Source organism: Anopheles gambiae, chromosome 2, assembly GCF_943734735.2.
Source record: "Anopheles gambiae chromosome 2, idAnoGambNW_F1_1, whole genome shotgun sequence".
Taxonomy (NCBI): domain Eukaryota; kingdom Metazoa; phylum Arthropoda; class Insecta; order Diptera; family Culicidae; genus Anopheles; species Anopheles gambiae.
This window is the reverse complement of record NC_064601.1, coordinates 78,236,671-78,258,273: the sequence shown is the minus strand read 5'-3', so window position 1 is coordinate 78,258,273 and position 21,603 is coordinate 78,236,671. Positions and strand designations below refer to the sequence as shown.

General features: G+C 42.0%; 1 protein-coding gene across 2 annotated transcripts; it reads left to right on the top strand.

Moving 5' to 3' along the window:
• Positions 1 to 1,189: 1,189 nt before the first annotated feature.
• LOC1274750 (zwei Ig domain protein zig-8) lies at positions 1,190 to 17,058 on the top strand. 2 transcript variants are annotated; one of them, XM_061647099.1, is made up of 9 exons: positions 1,195 to 1,941; positions 6,411 to 6,627; positions 7,892 to 8,046; positions 8,691 to 8,768; positions 8,986 to 9,118; positions 12,488 to 12,607; positions 12,736 to 12,838; positions 14,264 to 14,361; positions 15,842 to 17,058. In XM_061647099.1, the coding sequence occupies exons 2-9, from the start codon at positions 6,585 to 6,587 to the stop codon at positions 16,096 to 16,098; spliced, it is 987 nt and encodes a 328-aa protein (XP_061503083.1). In that variant the 5' UTR covers positions 1,195 to 1,941; positions 6,411 to 6,584; the 3' UTR covers positions 16,099 to 17,058. The 2 variants fall into 2 exon arrangements, with proteins under 2 accessions (XP_061503084.1, XP_061503083.1); XM_061647100.1 differs by lacking the exon at positions 12,488 to 12,607 and having other exon boundaries at positions 1,190 to 1,941.
• The last annotated feature ends 4,545 nt before the right edge of the window (positions 17,059 to 21,603 follow it).

Below are 21,603 nucleotides of genomic sequence, written 5' to 3'. Positions count from 1 at the left end.
ATCGTATGGTAAATACTAGCCTCACTACCATTCTGAAAGTAGCATATTCTGTAAAAAAAAACATCAAAACTGTCCACAACCACAAACAAGTTTCTGTTAATGGTTCGAAGGAAGTAAGACAACTCATCAATCCTGCATTTCCGTGCTAGTAAATTTTCAGCAAATCCTAAAGATTTGGCCCGCAGTAATCGGGTTTCCTTATGTCAACAACAGTAAATAATATTGGAGAAAATTCATAGTGTGTTGCAAACCTGACATTTTACCCAACATAAATTTGGTTCCTTTTCTTCGATGTTCTTCGGGCAGATAAAATCAGTAGACTATGCTGAAAGAAATTATTAGGGTATACTAAACCATGCTCAACCTAAATCAATAACGATAAATTAAGAATTACCCTTGTATATATTAATGATACATAATGTAGACTAAAATAACATGCTTTAAAGAACACTATGACAGTGTTAAAACCTCTCTAAAAGAATTTAATATAATTTACTTTTTTATCTTTACGAGTAACTTTGCCTGAAGAATAATAATGAACAATATATATAAGACAATCTTAAATTACGACTTCTGAAAGTAAAAAGAATAATTTAAAAAAAGATTAGTTCTTAATTAAAATTATTTTTAAATAATACTATTCTTTTATTTAAAATATAGTAAAGAAAACAATCTTCATGATATTTCAATATTTCAAGATTGCACGATTATTTGCTCTTGTTTAAGTTGACTTCACAAAAGTGTTTACCAAAGCAGGTAAACCCAAACCTACACCAACCTTAGGAATAATCCATACATCATTAAAGCCATATTCCATTCGCTCTAGATTTCAACCAGTGAGAAAGGTCAAAACTGATGGCAAGGTTTTCCGAACGTTAACGGATGCTGCAAGCATTTCATTGGTGCTCACTTCAAATGCAACGAGCGTTTGAGTGCTTGTGTTAGGAAATTCAACTGAAGAAGCTGGGTAGCATAGGGAACAACATGCAGCTTCTTTGCTCCTCTTGGATTTAGCCTACCTCAATAAGAGCAGCGAAAAGGCAACTCATGAGTGCTTTCTCGCAAACGATGCGCTGCGAGAGGAACAATTCCAAGAGATGGCAATCAAATGGCGTGAGAGCAGCTGAGAGCGAGCTTGGTGAGCAGGTTTGTTGATCATTTTCCAGCGTTCAGCAGAAAATTGGCATCGAAGTAATAGGGCGGCTAAGAAAACTGCTCAGATGACAGCTACGGCTCAGTGTAGCGCCCGTAGTCGGTAGAAGTTGACACGTATATGAACCGTGCTCGAATCGATTTTGAAATACCAATTCTGCTATCCTAACTGCATGGCTATTCGTAGTGAGAAGAGCTAAGAGAAGTAGAAAAATAATACTAAAAATGTGACCTAGTGGATGGAAATACACAGTGTGTGGTTATTGAAAGTTTTCGTAGTGATATTGAACGAAACGTCACTTGTGTCCAAATCGTGCTCAAGCACTGCAAAGCAAATCACTCAAGATCGTGCGACTGGTTGGTGGATAATCAAATTTTCGTTGTGATGATTGTTTCATTGAATGGAGCGTACCAAGCATGATGCACTTCTCGATACCATATTGATTGAGTTGCATATGGGAGTGACAGAATCAAGAATATCTTTGCCACATCGAAAGAGACAGCAAATAGCGTCAGATGGGAATGCATCGTCGTAATTATCAACTAATGGATTACAGTGGAAGTGACTGTGGGAATAGCATTCAATATATTCGACACAGCAAAATCTATCACTTTAGTGTTGTTTGCGAAACGGAGTTGAAATTGTGATCGGATAAAGTGTAGTTCATACTGGATTAAACAACAAAGGAGTGTTTGGTTCTTGTATCATGCCTGAGAAAACATACTAAGAGCCTTTCAGATTGAAATAAAATAAAAGAAGAATTTAAATAAAACACATCGTAAAGAGAAGTAAGTATTTCATGAAATTTTTGTTTTTGTTTTTTTAGTATTTAAATCGCCGTGAGCTAGGACTAGTGTGTTTTTTAATTGACATTACATTTAAAACAATAAAAAGAACGAAAATAAGTTTGACAATAGAACAAAGCAGTAATTTTCTAATATTTGTGCTCTAACGCATAAAGTTAAATTTAATGCAGGAAATGTGGAAATTTTAAAAAAGCTCCTTTCGAAAAAAAAGTCTGTTTTTTTCGAAAGGAGCTTTTTTAAAATAAACGTCAATTGCAGACGAATGAGCTGTTTTATTTAGCAAACCTTATCTGATTTCACGGCATAAAATGAAAACGAAAATCCATTTACGGCCCCATACCCAGCGGTCCAATCGCTTTCACAGACGCAAGATGTTTACATCGTGAGCTTCTGGAAGCACTTATGTTTTAGGTTCACTTAATTTGCCCACTAATGGAGTATGCGAGGACTCTTCCGCACGCTACGCATGCAAATGAGCACATTACCAACCGGCTGGATATGACAAACGCTACACCATGGTTGACCCGTCGGGGATCACATTAACGTAATTTTTAATGTCCATCATAACGCTCGTTTCCGTTCGCTAGAATTTTAGCTAATAGCCCAAGCGCAGGATGCGTTCTGCCTTCCCGCAAATGACGGATGTTGGCGAGCAGGGACGGCAAAAAGCAAAAATATGCTTTTCCAGTACCTGGAACATGTAAAAATGTTGCGATTCTTTTATCTGAAATTAAATCTTTTTCCTATAATGGTTTTGTACTATCGCGTTAGAAACCCAAGAGAGGATATACGATGGGAGGGAAAGAAGAATATAAAAGTGGATAAAAATAGACTGATGGAAAATGGGATCCAGTTTGATTCGCGTAGAGTAGGAATGTGTGACTTTTGAGAAAGTAAGAACCACGGATGACCTGAGCTGTGTCCGAAATTTCATTCACCTCGAACAATGAACCTTTTTTTGCGTTGGTTTTTATTGCTATGGAATAACTTTTTTGAGCTTGACAGCAAGCATTTTTCAGCTGAAGTAGTCGCTGCTTGGATACGGTATTTATAGAACATATAAAATGTCTGGTAAGGAACGTCTGCAAGTCCAACGTTCCATATCCAGGATTGTCTTGTAGTATCAGGAAACTAAATGCGCCTTTTAGTATTCTAAAAATATGGCTGAGTTATTTATGTTAAAAAAGAATACGTTCCTAAAAATAATAGTTTCAAGTGATAATTACCTCTGTTTAATACCAATATTTAGTTGAATTTTTATTAAATATGTCCAACATATATGAAGTAGATAAATAAAATTGCACAACTTGCATTGTGAGGGAGCAATTAGTACAACATGACTTTTTTTTAATACATCAGATTTGGCTGCAAAAACATCAATCCAAGTTAAGTTTTTCTATTGGACATCAAACGATAATTTTAGGCTATCAAAATTTTGCACTGAAAATGTTAGATTTGTTTTGCATGAGCTTTTAAGTAAGTTTTATGTAACTCAATGCATAGCTAAGCTTCATATATGTACAGCTGAAGTCGTCTTTGTGAAATTAACAAATGTCTGTAGAAGATCTATGATAATGACTATCACATTATGAGATGTTTGATTTTTTTTAATAAATCGTAGAATCCTACACAATTTTAAGGCTTGACTACACGCAGAAAGCTTTAAGCTTCCTCGTGGTTATTGTTGCTCAATACTTAATCTTTCTCTTAGTTTCATTTATAATTCTGCGATTCAGAGATATACTTTGGATTTAGAATACTTTTTTTTATTTCCTTAACCAAATATAAAACTATAGCAACAGTTTTCCAGAGTAATAAAAATGAATCCTCAACAATTTACGAAACATTTTTTTTTTTTTGTTTAAATTGTCGATGTATTAAATCCTATATTATGTCACTAAACACTTACGTTCTTGTTTTCCACAGCAGCCAGTTTTGAAGATAACAATGTATTTTTATTCAATTTCAATGGCACATAGCGTACTTTGAAATGATATTGAAAGCTTGCACATTCGGCTTCTAATTATTCATCTCTCCGATCACTTGACATGTCAGCGATCGGAAGTACCGCTTTCACCAACGAACCGATACAATTCAATTCCGATGCAAAGCACTAAATCTTTGATAGTGTCGTTACAATCATCTTCCACCCTGTTGATCACATCCAGTGCGTATCGGAAGCCGCCCGCATTGCTTTCCGTTACATTCGTTGACAACCTTGTTGTTTGACACTGTGCCCCAAACGCACAACGATGTGCTGCTGGGCTCTAGGTTACGATCGACTCACAAATCATAAAACATGCCGTCCTGCTCTCGTCCTTGCCCACGTGCCATCCCTGACATGTACAAGGTTGTGTAGCTGCCCGTTCCATCCTTGCTTCACGGTCGTGCCTTTTATCACCGCTGGGTTCCAATGAATTTTATAGGCCCATCTTATTTCTAGCCGCCACGCTGCAAAACAAACCTGCAGCGAACCGCGAGAAGAAAACCGGCCGCTGTTGACTGCTTTTCGCCTTGAACTACAGGGGGAGAATGTGTAGAATGAGTACAGAACAACACAAAAAACACACACACACACCAACCTACCCCTACTGATAAACGCATTAAGATACAGGGAATCGTTGGAGCGCACGAAAACAACAGTGTTAAAAATAAAATAAAAACAAGCGAACAAATGTAACATATCGATTTCCGTGCGCGCCAATAAATTTCCGGACGGCCCAGCCGCGGAAGATAATAGGCGCGAAGCCATCCGGGATATCCGTCCGGCGAAGCAATAGCGAAGGCGAAGAGCACTCGTACAAGGCAAACGCTTTATTTATCGAGCAGTTGCCGAGCACATTGCTATTTATTGGTAAAGTCGAAACGAGCGTACGGCAACGCGCAATACAATGTCGAACCAACAAAATGTCGGACCCGCATCTCCTGGGCCGCGGGCGTATTCAGCACAATTGTAGACATCGCTGGTGATGCAATACGTCGCAGTGTGTACGGCAAATCTGCCACAACTGCCATTGTCGGGGGAGCGGATGGTAGAGCTTTGCCGGTACGCTGTTCGATGCGCTTCGACTATCCTTCACCAAAGTGAGGGGCTTTTTTGCGAACCCACCGTAACACGCTCTCAAATGGTCCGGAAGGCGACAAAGTGGCGACCAACTCAATTACTCGATGTACATCAATGAGATATCCGGCTTTGATAGGCAAAACGTGGTGCGGCAAGCGGTATATTGTGTCTTTATTCCATACAACATCGACGTACTCGTTACAACCAGTGGATAGACGAGCTTTCTGCAGCAGCTTTGAGGTTTTCACTGAGGATTGTGTTTTTTTTTTTCTCTTACTGTTCGGTTGTTCGATGCAGAGACAGCTTTTTGTTCGTCAAAATTGTTTGTTCACTCGGCTCTGTTCCCTTGATGTGGCATTCTTATGTAAACATGTTTGCTTCGAAATCACATCCTACACTCGTTAGGGATGTAAAATGGTAGTGCACTGTTTAGCGTTGGGAATGCTTTCATCGAAAATACGTTTGATTGCTTCCAGCGGATTCGTTTTGTGCATCCATAATTGGTTTCTTTTCATTTTCCATTGTTCAGCGCTTTGCAGCGATATTTTATGGAGCACGATTTTCAAAAAAAATGTAAAAGTATTTTCAACACCCATCAGAACGAGTTGGTTGCAAACATTGACAAACATTGACAACACACACACAACAAAAACATTTTTGGCAAATTATTTGGCAAAGAATGTTTAAGAACTTCGCAACCGGACACCCTTTTTAACGGACACGGACAACTTTTTCCGTCTACACCTTTGCGGCCGTTCACCGGCAAAAAGCACAATCGTGTCGGTGGTAGCATCTTCTATTCCCAATTTTCACACGAAAGGTGCTAAAATAGGTGCCCAGAGCATTCCCGCCTGTCGCACAATAATTTGATCACTATCACTGGCCCGGCCCAGAAACCGGAAAAGGGCTCTCCAGTAAAGCTAAATGACGCCTGGGCAGAATGTGTTCGGTGCCAAATAGCTAACACTGGAGCCCGGGCAAGAAAATGGCAACCAGGAGCTGAAAATAGAAGATTGAATCGTCGCTGCTTTTCTGCTCGTTTTGCAGCTATTTTCACTCCACTCGCTTCTGGTGACCTGAGCAAAAGCTTCACTTATAGTGTTACGCTCTAATTGTTTTCATAACCTCGAAATCGAAAACGTTCCAGGAAATGGCCCCAGACGTTTGGGGACACATCAAGGTTTGCCAAATTGTTTCAGCTGCTAAGCTATTTAATATAAGTAGTTATTAGTAGTAAGGCAATAAGTACCATAGATACACATTGTAACTGAGTATGTAATAGCATAAAAGTGATTAAATAATTGATAAAATGTAAACTTAATTATAATCAACTCAACTGTATGATTTAGCTCTTAAAAGACATGTTTTTTGTATTTTTCTTTTACAGCTACATACATCCAACATCGTTCTAATCTCTCTGCGATGACGGAAAGAAATGCCGACATCTAGTCACAATATACAATTGGCCCCCAATCAGCATGGCATTGGCAACTCAAAGTAAAGTTCATGACACAACAACTAAGCGACAAGAAACCGTAATAGCAAGTCGTGCACACCGAAAATGCACATAGAAAATGTTCTACGAGCATCATGTATCATTTGGGGTACGTATCTGTCTTTTTGTTTTCTTATTAGAGAAATGCGACCACAGCAAATTTGATTTCAAAGCAACAAAACGTACAATATTATGATTATTATTGTTATTTTTCTTGATCTGCTACTATCAACATCTAGTAATATTGTTGTTGGATTGCAATCTGTACCACTGTTATTATTTTATATTTTTAAAATAATATGCCTTTAAAATCATACTTGGTTACTGCAACGGATGAGTTTTTCGTTCATTGCTGTAAACAATAGCAATTGCAATTAAATTCTTAACATTCTTAAAATTTTCGGTTATGTATTTTCCTAATAATACTTTTAAAAGACAATGTTTATCCAATAATATCTCCAAAATATTTCTGAAAACCAATACTCAGGTTCCGGTTCAAATTTGATTGTTTTATAACTTCTTAACGATGAAAAATTAATATTTATTTCAAATAGGGTATTTTAAGGTGAAACAAAATGAAAAAGAGCTTAATGGAAATATGTATAACGTTCTTAGTACATCTGTGTGTAGTAGGAATAAGTTATATTTTGTTTTGTTGCTTTCAAAAAACAACATATCTGAGTTAATGCTGACTCACATTTCATGAACAAATATTTATTGTTTTACATAAATTCACAGCTGTAGAGTCGTTCCGAAATACACAAAAGAAAAAAATCATTCCAATATGAGCACCAGACATTGAAGCGTACACAACAATTCGTGTGCAATATAAATTCGGGCAATATTTACATTGTTTTCAAGAACGTTTTTCGAACCATCACCGATGGTGTCCCGCTTATCGTTTGATCTCAGTGTTCTGCTCATTTAAACCTCCCTTTTGTTATTGTCTCACTATCGCTGACAGTACTGAATTTTTATAAGATTCCACAGAAAGCATTCGTTTACGCCGATCTACCTTCAAAAAGCGTTGGGCCCACGCTCAGCAAAACTTTTATTTCTTTTTTTCAGTTTTTTCTACTTCCTTTTTTTACCGCCCGCACATGGCAGATGCAAAGGTGTACAGTGTGTGTTTACGAGACGGTTCCTCCGTCAAACCGTGCCCTGCTAACGTGCTGTTTATTCAATATTGTTCTTTTGCACGTCTGTATCATGTTGCGAACCACGCTCTGCCCCTGCCCTGATGGATGCTATATCGCTTATAGAATATTCATATATTTTCTTTGTCTCAACGTATGCCCTGTTCGTTTTTTCTCCCCTCTCTCCTTTTCCTCTCTCTCTCTCTCTCTCTCTCTCTCTCTCTTCCTTACGCACAGTTTCCGTCAGCTCGAGCATTATAATGACCACCACGACCGAGGAGTCGGAAGCATTGCAACCGTACTTTGACTTTGACGTGCCGCGCAATCTCACCGTAACCGTGGGCCAGACCGGGTTCCTGCACTGCCGGGTGGAGCGTCTAGGCGATCAGGATGTGAGTACTGCTGCCAGTTTGTTCTCGAACATGTTCCGAGAGTTGATCTCGTTGTATCTCTCGCTCGCTCAATGACTGCTTGCTCGCCCATACGCATTGCGCCCAGGCATACCTTGTGCCGTGTGCGTAATTTCCGATACCTTGAGAATCGATTCTCACACCACATTGAAATCGATAAACGAAGTTAAATTAATTTTGGAAAATACTGCCTGAACGTGCTACAATCAAGCATGAGCAGGGACGTGTGTTCTAGCAAGGATGAACCATCCAGCACCATTTATTCAATGAAACAACCGCTTGGGGAGTATATAAAACCTTGTTACAAAAAATGTACATCATTATACAAGACAACGATCAATTATTTACTACTATACAGAGCAAAAAGCGTATGTTCACCTAAAAGCAAATGCCTTTGATGTTTAACATACCGTGCCAAAAATGGTTTCCATCAAATGAAACACTAATCAAATAGTTTCAAACCTGATGCGGCTGCTATTCGATGACTGCGTCCAGATACTGGAGCAGTCGTGAATAGACTCCAGCCGCACCACAATGTAATTAAATTATACATCATCAATCTTTCATTAAACGCTAGTGTTAATTGAAAACCTGAATAAATTGATGGAATTTTACGGTTTGCATAGGTTGCGTGGATTCGGCAGCGTGATCTGCATATACTTACGATGGGAGCATCAACCTACACCTCGGACCAACGATTTCAGGTACGTTTTGGGCTAAACTTTCTCCACAGTCAAAATTGATTAGGTACAAAAAAAGCTCAGCTTCCACCACTCACACGCCAACTCCCGGCTGGCTGGCCACAGGTGCCGGTGTTGAAAATCCAATCAATTAGTGCACACCCTACGTAGAAGTTTAAGTGGAATTTTGACCCATTTTCCGTTTGCCGATTACTTTTTTTCTCTTCCACTACTACCGTAGGTGATACGGCCGGAAGGTTCCGTCAACTGGACACTGCAGATAAAATACCCCCAAACACGAGACTCGGGCGTGTACGAATGCCAAATCAACACCGAACCGAAAATGTCCCTGTCATATGTGTTGAATGTAATTGGTGAGTTTACAACAAGCGGAGGTTATTATGTTGTGGGATTGGTAATTGGTCAGAGAAGCGAAACGCTGGCAGCAGAAACCATAACAGGTACCTCAAAAACCCTGCGTCCTCCATTTTTTTTTTACTTTCGGGCTTCACCCTTCTCACATTGTTGCTGCATCACCTCGGGTAACCTTTTCCTTTCAACGGCTAACGCCTCGGCTTTCAGTGGCAAAAACTTTTTTGAGGTGATGCATTTCAGCCTGAAAGTGGAGCACAAGTTTGCAGAATAAATCATCTAATTTAATTTAAAAACTCACCCGGGCATGAAATAAACAAGGAGCACAGCAGCATCCCGCTCACGCACACAACTGTTCACATTTCATTCACAACGTACAGGTCGGCAGGCGGCAACTCATACCCCATGGAGGATTGCGAGGATGTCCGGATGAGGCACCAGTTTTCATGCGAAAAAAGCGAACACGAGCCTCAGTAGTAGGTGCCCGTGTATGTGAGTGTATGTGTGTGTGTGTGTGTGTGTGTTTACTGGTTTAGCTCAAAGCCACAGGGCGTAATTGGCCTTGTCGTGTTTGGCTTCTTTCCTTTTTTGCACTGCTCACTGCTGAGACGTAAATTTAATAACTTTGTCCTTCGGCTATCCGACTATGGTCCTGATGGGGATGGAGTGGTATATGCATGCCTGTGCGTGTGTGAGTGTGCACTAACGGGGTACACCTTCATCATGCTCAAAAACGCATACGTACATACCAAAGGTTACCGAAACCTTTTAAGGAGGACGTACGTATGGCCCCGGTGCCGCATCTTCTGGCATGCGTGTTACATTAAAATACCGTCAGATATTACGTCGTAGCACAATTTGGTCTGTATGATTTTGTTCCCATGTTCTTCGTATCCAAAGATACCTTGAGTTACAGGGAAAACGAACCAAATGCAGACATATTTAAATACCATTACATATTTTGTTGTAATAATGATTTCACGTGAATTTGAAGCTCGGAACAAAACAAAAAGAAAGGTTTGAGCATTGAAGCCTTGAAATATTGCTCTCTCAAATCATCGTAGCTTGCGTTCCATTCGGTTTGAATTTGAATTTTAAGAAAATTTTGTTCTTCATTGTCTCGACTTGATTTTTTCGACGTGAGTTCGCAAAAACTTCGAATTAAAAATATTATAATTATTGTAACACTTGCCCAACAAAACGGTGGGCCGCTTAATGTCCCGGCCGTGCTTTGCGGCCCACATTAGAGCCACCCAGTGCTGGAGCTAAGCGTAAAAGTTTAATCACTACTCCCCTACCATAACCTGCTTACGAGCAACACTGATTGGCTAAATGGGCAAGACACTCATTGTGTGTGTGTAGTGTGTCTCAAGCCTTCACTGTCTCTATGTTTTCTGCCTGCCCATTAACCTGACGGCTTGGGTACCGCTTGGGCCGTATCACACTTTAACGGCTACGGTGCCGTAACAACGCCCTGCCGCTCTCGGCGTGATTCGTAATGAAAGCTCCATTGTATGTCCAAACCAGTGGAGGGAGGGTGCGAAATGGTGCACAGGCATGCATCCGGGTCCAGCTGGGTCGGTAGACTTAAAGCTCCCCGCATAAGCCCCGAACGATAGGAGTTAGTGGCGGATTATAGGGCCAAAGTGCTGAGCTTTTACTTTCGCTCGAGACCAAGTGCGCCGTAATACGTAGAGGACGGGTTAATTGATTTTCCGACCATTGTAATATGCTCCACGCGTGACCGTTCGCTATCGCGCGCAACCCTCATTTTCGGCTCCGGAGGCGTCGAAATGTGGTGTTAAATTTGATGTAGGTCGGTGTTGATAACATGCTCATAGACACTCCCATCCATCAGCGGGCGTCTAAGCCGTCTGCTGTGCAGCGGATACCCACATGCCACCGACGCCACATACCGATCGGAGCGGACCAGCATCTGTCCGGTAGGCAAATGAACCTGTTTACCGATTGCGACCCATACACATGCCCCACAGCCACCGAGCACGTCAGATGTCAATTTGGGCAGACGGAAAACAATTTGTTTGTTTATGGCTTTAGTTTTTCTCACGCTTCATGAATTTTCGCCAAACGGATGGGCCAAAAAAATCATTGGAAAACTTGCACACGACCTGCCCTGCTGCCGTTGTTCGCTCGACGGCAGTTGACAAACAACACGACCAAACAACATTCACGCCGAACACCAAACTTTCTCCGAGCGCTGGCTATAAGTACACACACACATACCAACACACCGAGCGACACCATAGGACGGGAGTTGTCATCTGCCTAAATGGTTTCCCAAAAACGCACCGCTTTGCGCACAGCTTCGGCCGGTCGAAGTTTCATTTAAATATTTGCCCAAGGGGTTCCGACATCTCCGTACCGGTTGTCGGTTACCCCGCCCGTTGCTGTTCCCGGCACACAGCCTGCACATCCCGGCTCAGCACGGCAAACGCGACGTCTTCCCCGGCATTATCTTTCCTGCCCTGCCAAAGGCACAGCGTCGCCAGGGCTCGAAGACGATGCCTTTCTTGCACTTTTGCTGCACATAAACTGTGCCGTTTTGGTGGTGAGTACACACACTTCCACAAACGCATAGACAGGACGCACGTAGTCTAAAAAAAAAAAAAAAAATGGCTAGTTTGTCGGAAAACCGAACTTTTCTGATGCGAAATCTCTCTTCCGGTGTTGCCGTGTGCCGCCTTTCGCTGCAGCGTTCGCAAACGTTGTTCGAACGCAATTTCACTTCGCCGCACTGTACGGCGAACCGTGGTGGGATAGAAAAGTCAACACATTCCTGTTGATGTTGGGCGATTTTGTGTTTTTTTCCTGTTTCCCAACATACATACCCAGCCAAAAGGGGGGGGGGGGGGGGATATTTTCCCCCAGCTCTTTTATTCTTTCGCTTTTCGCCCAGGCAAAAGAGGTTGGAAAAGTGTTTATTTAAATTTGGAAAATGATTTCATTCGAGTCGGCCCCAACGGGATACGGGCTTTTTGTGGCATTTCGCAAAAGAAGCAACTATGGTGCTAACGCAACACAGTTTAGTTTACTTTAGCGTGTTGAACTCTTCCGGGTGCGAGCAGTTTCCGCAGTTCCAAATGCTCGTGGGAATTTGCTTTTCAAACAGAACTGGTAAGTTTGCTAGTGACGTAGAGCAAACGTAACCAAAAACATCAATGTTCGACTAAATTCACTTTTGAAGCCACCAAAACGATGCCAATGATGCAGTAGGTTAGGTTAGTAGCTGGACAGACACGGAAACAATTCACCCTACGATTGGTTACTTTACCCTCTATTTGAAATTATCGTATCGTACCATCGGAAGCTTATATGTTATGCGTTTCTTCTCCTGCCATGCCACACCGCAGAGCTGCGTGCACGAATATTGGGACCGTCGGACATATTCATAAAATCGGGCAGTGAGATAACCATGGTTTGCGTCATCCAGCAAGGACCACACGAACTAGGCACGGTTTTCTGGTACAAGGGTAGGTACTGCCAGGTCGCCTCACGAAATCAGCGGCCCTCCACACTGACTGTCTGCAGACATGTCTTTAATTTATTTCGCTCTCATCTGCCGTGATTCTGTGCCGGTACGGTTTTGTTGCCTTTGCAGGAAACACGCTGGTGGAGCCCCTCGCACAGGAAAACGACATCCATTCGGGCGATCGTGGACGGATCACCATCGAAACAGATTGGACAGATGCCCTGACATCTAGGTAATAATAAAAGTGTAGCAGAGCGAAATAATTGAACAAGAATGCCGCTGTGCCTCTTCTGCACAGTTCCATCCACCCGTCCCCATACGATATGCGTCGTCTCGGTCGTTTAGTCGCCGCTTGTCACGAACGGTTACAGCTCGTCACGGTGGTGTTGTGTTAGGGCTGTGATTGAAATCTGAGGTCAATTCGCTAGCTTCGAAGACAATTGTGAATATTGGAATGGCTGAGGGATTGTGAATTTAATGAATGATTCCTTTCATTTGTAATTATCTGCCTTCAGTGAAATCCCTTCAAGATAAAGCGCAATCCTAAACCGTGGCGTTGGATGTTTCTGAACAATGCACACAAGTTTTAAGCTAAATAACAATGCATGGTTTCGTTAATCAACCTTTGCCATTTCGTAAGAGATAAAGTTAAATCACCCAGTTCAAACTGTAGTCTGTGTTCGGATCCAAAGTTTCTTGTCCAGCTCTGTCCCTTTTTAAAGTAGATATCTCTCCAATTATAGTCGCAATGATGTACCCAGCAGGGTGAGCTACAATAGGAAATGAAACTATATCATAAAAATACCCCCATGGCCGACCCATCTTCCTCAACCTTACCATTATTATTCCGAACGTCTCAGGAACAGCGAGAAGCAGAGAAAGCAATTACGAAACCCCGTTCGGCTGTACGATTGCACTATGGCTGCAATTGCAGCTAGCAAACTTCACAGAAACAAAATCCTTACAGCTCAAACGCAACCCAACCGGCACCTTTGTTTTCCGGCTCCTCTCCGGCCAATGATGACTTCCCGCTAGGATGAAAAGCTGCACCGAGCTCGGTTTTGTAAGGCGCTCCCAGAACTTTATGCTTCACGCAACGGTGCATTCTTCCAGGATTGCTCTCACACCCGTGCGCTGGGGGTGGAGTGTTTCGGCGAGTAAAGAAGGGTTTTATGGGTGCAGAATTAGGAGGTTTGTACTGTGTAGCTAAGCAGGGCAGCCAGTGGGTGTCTGCTAAAAGGGTGAGATGAGTGCTCCGTAATATACATGAGTATGCAAATATCACCCAGCCAGCAATGGTTGCACTGGTTCAGGTAACTAGACAATTGCATTCCACCTTTGACGGCGCTAGCCAGACCCGGGACCGAGACGACGACCACGGGCGACGGTGGTGAATATGTTCCGAATTGTGGTTTTCGGTGATAGCTTTAGTTGTTAATCTCGATCCTCCTCTTTTTCTCTCCTGCACACCTGGGTGGGGATTGGACGATAATATTGATGTTGGACCTCCGCCACAATCCGCATCCGCAACACAAACCAAACCAACATGTGCGCGCCGGCACTGCACCGTTTTTGTGGACCCTGCGGTTACTTCTCCTTCTTCTTCGGCTGTGTGCTGTGGCTTCCCTGCTTTGCCGGCGGATACGGGCGGACACAGATTAAAGATAAAGCGAGCTATTCAGGGCGATACCGGAAACTACACCTGTGTACCGACGATGGCCCGCTCTGCAAGCGTCTATGCTCATGTAATTAGTGGTAAGTTATGGTTGACTTGAGCCAACATACGAATTGTATTTGATCATATAGGGGAGGGATGGCGATGAAGACAGGAGGTAGAACCATAGTCACTTGCATACGGAACCTTGCTCCAAGCCTGCGAATGCACAAAGCAAGTGTAATACAGACCACCATGCATGGGGTGAAAAAACGGAAGCACACGTACAGCAGCAAGAAGGAAAAAACACCACAATTTTCATTGCAATGGGTGTAAAGAAGCGTCATAATGCTATGATATGTGTAAGAGGAGGCTCTCTCCTGGACACACTCGCAGAACACACAAAGACACAAAAGTACCACATGGATGAATGTGCAGGCACGTAGCGGCAAAATGGATCGTGCTTCGTTTTGGATCGTTTGCATGTATTTTGTTGTATTCAGTTTTTTTTTTGTACTTTTTTATACATACTTTTCATTTACAACTTTCTTATCCACCTCTGCCCCACGTATGCTCGTGCGTGTTTCTTCGACCAGAGGCACCCGGTTGAAGTTAATTCTCCAAATAGCATCGTCTCATTTACATAAGGGTCGTTTCCGTCTGTGCCCAGTGCCTCCCCCGGCACACAGTGGGCCGGATTATTGACGGCAAGGACATTGGGTTGGTTTTAAGCGCCTGGGATTACACGTATCAACGTATTCCTGTCGCATCTTTTCGGGTGAAGTGAAACGGAGCTAAAAAATCAACACAACACACCCGGGCTCCGAGTCAGTTCCCTGAGCAGGAACATGTAAAATTCGATTTATATCCAGCTTTGTTTCAGAACCGTTTTTTTATGGGACAGCTTGAGAATCCAGGACTATTTATGTTGGACGCATGTCCCGTATGTGCATCACAGTGGTATGCCGACCGAAACGGTAAAGGCGTTGTGCTTCCTGATACATGATCGTTTTCTAGGCCACATGTTTGTGTACTGCATCACCGGCTACTGCAATGTGGGATCATCTTTAGAGATATGCTTAAGTTATGAATTTAAGACCAACGTTCTGAATCTTGCTTTAACGAAAGGAGTTCAACAGATAACGCTCATTCGTGCTTGTGTTGGGGTCATTGCTTGTACTTTATCAAGAATTTCGAATCGTTTGATTTATATTATAAAAAACGAGTAGTCAGATAACACATTTGTTTAAAGCGATATTATTTTCAATCTTGCACGCCCTCCCTTCTACATCTGTTCCATTATATAAATTATAAACAACCCGTGCAATAGCTATTTCTATAAACTCTCGAAACGCAAATGCCTTCGCAGCATTAAATTGAGTTGCTTCGCAAGGATCCCGTTTTAGCTACCGTTTATTGTTTTGCACAAAAACAAACCACCTTCTGAATAAATCTGTCCCTTGTAAGCCTTTACGAGCGTGATGTAAACATTCGCGCGAGCGAAAATACACCAACCATACAATGGCCGTCAACAAAGACAACAAAAAAATATCGCCCACCACCCTTCTCCTTCCTTTGCAGGTGAGCATCCAGCGGCAATGCAGCACAATGCGGCCCCCAGCACCGTCGGTCACCGAACGTTACGGCGCAGCATGTGCATACTATTATTATTGCACCTGGCCACTTTGCTCTACCTGCTGAGCGATCGGTGCTGCTCCCGGCGTTCCGGTGGACAGAGAAATATCCTGCAGCGACCAACGGCATCCCATCGTTCGGCCCGTGGCGCTGCTTCGGGCCGGCGTTGTGAAACGATCGTTTTTTCCACCCATCCCAGCTAGCACAAAGTTTCGCAATTTGGCATACCGGGCGCCAAATGGAATCTCGCACGTATGATGATGCACCCGGGCACGGCCACACGTCACACTGTCCAGCGAAACCTTTCCGCGCTCCCCGCGCAGTAGTGCCCTGCAGTTGCGGGGAAATTTATTGTTTCATTTGCTGCAAAACGGCACCTCCGTTCGAACTGCACCTTTACCCCATCGTTGCATCCACCACACGGAGCTAGGACGCTAAGTGTCCTGGGAGCAGCTCAAAGAAAGGCGAGCAGTGCACACACACACATACAAACATACGCTCACAAAAATAAAACCGTAAAGACAAAATCGAAAATATCTTCATTCATAGCGAGCATTCTGATTCATCATACATACCTTAGGCAAGTGCTCTGCACAACACACATGCATGCCTCCGCAAACGAATGGTTCGGTAATATGAAAGAGAACAAATCAACCGAGTGTAGTCGACGGCAATCCTGGATTAAATTTTCTTCCCGCTCTTTTGCCGGGCGCTGGGAATATAATGCCCTTCCCAGCGTCAACCGAACGAGCGTAAGATCCGCCGACCGGGGAATCGCACGTATGGAACCGATGGCGAAACAACTGAAGCATACCGTGGCAATAGAAGCCGGACTGCATTTTCCTTTGCGCGTCGCTTTTTTGCTTCCGATCGATCGCCCTGGTTTGAATCGGTGTCGGTTCGGAATTGAATCATTCAATGCACGAGACACGTGCGCTAGTTTTCTTCAACCGCTTCGACCGGTACCGGCGCATATGTTCGATACGTTTCTTTGATAGCAAAGCAAAACAAAAATAACACAACCACACACACACACACAGACACACCCATGAAAGGCACACTCACACTCTAGGTAGATAAAAGAGGATAATTTCATCTCCAAATATGTATACAAAATTAGATGGAGTTTGCCATTTGATGAAATAAACACATTTGAAACACAACTTTCAACTGCAGCCCTTGTTTGTCTGGCACCGACCAGAACTGTGAAATTGACAAAATCCAAGCGAAAGAAAAGCTATAAGAAACGAGCGCAAAAAGACGATTCAGTATTATTAAACAACTCACGAAAGTGTTGACAAGCTCGTAACATTATCTTAACTGTAGTCCTTCACAGCCGAAATCTCTTCCTCGCTGACTGGGCTCAGCATTCGGGGAAAGTGAATTTCCACTAAATTTCACCTGCATCGAGCAACAGGCAAGGAGGTCTGAAAGCTGGTTGATCAAACAGACTATCACCACCACTTCTTCCACCTTCACCTGGGGCATCCCAGCGCCAACTTGGCCGTGTCGGGACAAATTAGAGCGGCGTTGATGGTTGATGGTTCCAGCATTCGAGGCAAAGTTATCGCCTAATGTACCGTGTAGTATTGGAAGTGTTAATTAATTTGACATAATATCACCTGGTTCGCTCGGCGGGATCACTATTTCGAGCGACAACGATAATCTTTAGTGGAGAGCCATAACTTTCGAGCACAACCGGCATTCAAAACTTTGACTTTCCTTCAATATTCCTGGCGCGTAACCATCAAAATCACAGACGGAGGACGATCGGCTACTCGAACGCACCACCTGGCCAGTTGATGTTCCGGGCCGCCATGGGATGCTGATGATTATTATTGCAGGAGCTAATTAAGTCTTCGTGCGGGACCGTAAGCTCTACCACAAGTCCGATAAGTCCGGAAAACTGTGAACAACCTTACACCGACCGGTCGGTACGGTGTGGGCATCGTCGGTGGGGCGAAATTCCCCCTTTGCCGCAGCGATCGAATCAGGTAAGGATCGATGGGACTCAGCGTAGAACTTCTCATCATCGAAATTAGATTTTGTCGACGGAAGAGTAAGCTCACCAGCTGGTAACTAATCGCCACGGATGGGTTCATTTCAACGAGCGATTGCCGGACTGCTGGACGAATCTGCCTGAATGGGCCTTTCATAATGGCCTTTCACGAGGAGGTTTGCTAAGTAGGAGCAAGGGAAGCGGGGATTTGAGACGTTCCAGCTGCTCTGGGGCGTAACGAGTCTTCACCCGAATGTCGACCCAGGACAAGAAGGGAAAACGATTTTCCATCAATGTGAGCTTGGCCAAACTGTAAGCGGTTTTGGTAAGTTTTGCACGGTAAAAGCAGGCAATCCGCTCTTTACTGGTGCGTTCGTTCCAGGAAACCTACTAAGAAGAATTTCGTCGTGAACGATGCGTGGGATGGATACCAACCGTCCCAAATCCAGCGCCACTAGCCGGCACTGATTAGCTTCCATGGCTCCTTGGGCACACCAGTGCGGAATGTATAATGCTGGCTTAACTGAAAAGTTCCTGCCCGAATGTACCAGCAGCTCGTGCGTTCTGGTCCCTAGATTTTGAGTCCTAGCACCTACATACTGCGGGCGGCTTTAAATTATTCTCATCTCATAATCAATTCAGCAAGCGCATAATTTATTTCAATAATAAGGGTTCATTTGATTAATTCGATTCACAAAAGTGTGAACCCGTGAAAACTGCTAGTGTACGTTAATTGCTCTCTAAATTACTAGAACATGTGTAGAGCTTTTGTTTACTAAATGATTTAGAACATGGTTTTCAACTTTTTTCATTTTTTTTTTCAAATTTTGACGAATATTTTTTTGCTTAAAATAGTTACGTCAAAATATGACTTATGACATTTTTTCTGAAATGTATATTGTTAAAGATGTTGAATATTACATTTATGATTTTCAACCAATCACTTTTTATAGATGACTATACTGGCGATTTGACTATCAGCAGGCGAACTAAAACATTTGCCAACATTATTCAATCTTTATTTCAAGTCGTAAATGTTTATATAGTCGTTATTGTGGCCCCTTTTCTTAACAATACGATGGTTTACATCGGAACGCTTTAATCGCGTCACAAATAAAGCTCACGCAGAATGGAATATGGAGTGCAAAGGAAGACCAGCAAAATAATGTCTATCCTATCGATAATAATAACGGCCTGTAATATTTAATAGATGTTCGATTTCCGTTCCAACTCATCACAGAACAATGATTATTTCCTGTTTCCACTCCATTATGCAAAGGATGTACCAGGGAGAACAGACGCACCAAAAAAAAGGATAAAATAAAACAGTGTACGATAAAGAATTTCCAGTTCAGTCTGCGACGGTACGATTCTCGATTTCGTACCTTGATAGCAGCGCAGTCGGGCTTTCGGTACAGCACAAACCGTAAGACGAGTGCTAAAGATTATTTTCTTTTTAGCGGAGTAGATTGGGAAATGGGAAAATTACAGATAATACGCCTCCAAACTGGGTCGCACAGGGCGCGCGCACAAAAAAAAATTGTATGCGAAATGACTTTTTTTCATCATTTTTGACGTCATTTTCACCGGCGATATTGTTTCCTTTTCAAATGGAGTGAAAAAATACCATTTTGATCATTCCATTTCTCGACGTTCTTAACTCGGTCGGTTCGTGATCTTTTACAGGCCCGGGATAAGTACTGGTGATTGTTTTTCCTGCGAAAACGCTTGCACTGTAATTACCACGCTGCTTGCTATGGTGGAATTTCTTTTGAAGTGGCATCACGATACGTACCAATTACGGAATACTGGCTGAAAGACTTTTCCTCAAGTTAAATGTTGTCTGATGTTACCGTTTGGAAATTAAATTCTTACGAAAGGATGTATCACTTGCTTTTCGTTACGGCTTGAAAGACTTACTAAACCTTTCTCAATTATCTAATCCTTTAGTTTAATTGAAAGATTCGCCTTATACTACAAGACCGAATGGGATGGATTCTCGTCTGGATTGGTAAACTATGACAAGCATTTAAACTATCCGGTTATGTGATATTTTTATAAGATTTATAAGTATCATGAATGTATGACATGACAATGTAGGTGTTACGTCAACGAATGAGCAGAACAGAACCCACTGAGCATGCATACTCAAACTTCTATTTTTATTTAAAAATATAATTTTAAACACTATGCATATGGTATACAATTCTCGAAGGCCTTATATTCTAATCACAATATACCACGTTTACTCATTACCAGTAGATGAAATCGAAAAACACTTGGATCAAGTCGAGCCCAGGTATTGGGTATAGCGAGTTGCCTCATCAGCGTCTGGGTACGTTAGTGTCATGATGCTATAACCTCCAGAATACAAGATTTTTTATTCATTGAATTGTCATTCCTTCACTAGTTGAGTGCTTAGCGATCTCGACAAATGTAAAATAACTCCGCAGAAAATATAAATGCTGGAAGTTTTAAAGCTTAGTTCCCGTAGTAGTCAAATTAGCTCCACCAGCGTAAGTTACATGACCAGCAATATCGCTATCCTCAATACTATCAACATTAGATCATTGACATTTGGCAGACGTCAACACTCCATACAAAACCACACGCCAAACTAGCCTCAGAATTTTTCTCAGAGCCAGAGATTATTTCTTCCTGAAAAACATTCAAACAAATACCGAATCGAGGCAGGTTCGATGAGGAATGCTGATGAAGGATTGAGTTTTTTGGCTAAAGCATAAATATTTTGCTATAAATGTTAATAACTGATTGAATTGATTGATCAAATCGATTTCAAAATTCATCTTTATTTGTACACAAATGGTAAATTCCAATATGGTGGAACGCAATTGTCGCAATCCGAATGATGAATATTGTTTCTCAGAAAGGATGAAATTTCTGTTTTGTTGGTCTTAAATAGAAAACGGATGACTTGCCGAAAAAATGCAACCAACAAATTATATACCTTGCCAACAGCTCAGCATCATAACCATATCTGCAATACATCACCGATCTACATTCATCAAATAATGATGCTGCAATTTTTGGTGCTCTTGCTTAATTCCCTGCATTCTTTTTATCCCAAGCTTATGTTAGCTATATGTTTTTAAAGCTTATTCAATTCATCGAAATTTAACTAGTACCAACAATTAAAAAATGTGACATGGCAAATATATTTTCGGGAAATTTTGCATTTCATCAAATGTTATCGAATTGTGCAGGATATTTGTTGAACACTAGACCATATATGATCGCGTGAAGTTATTTAAACAAAGCGATTTTGAATTTTTTGTAGGCTTGATGGCGCGAAATGATCGCAGTATATTTTAATGTACGGTATAATAATAAACCATAATCCTCATGGTTGCGTACATGAAGAACGTTACATGGCGTCACGTTAGCTGTACTGTTCATTTCCTATCTAGATCTCTTGTTGTGTATATTTACTATCTAGTCGCCTGTTACTAATGAATTAATAGTAGAAAACCTATACTGACCTATATGATTGCATAGGTCATTATATCAAATAAGATGTATCATACTACTATCAAACATTATTCATCAAATCCAGAGGAAACATTAAACATTGATACATTGCTCAATGAACTTGAGATAGTAGTAGAACAACAAGATACAAACACCGTTTGCAAGATTCCTCGTTACAGCTCATCATCGTTCCATCATCTGCCAAACACTCTTTTTCCAG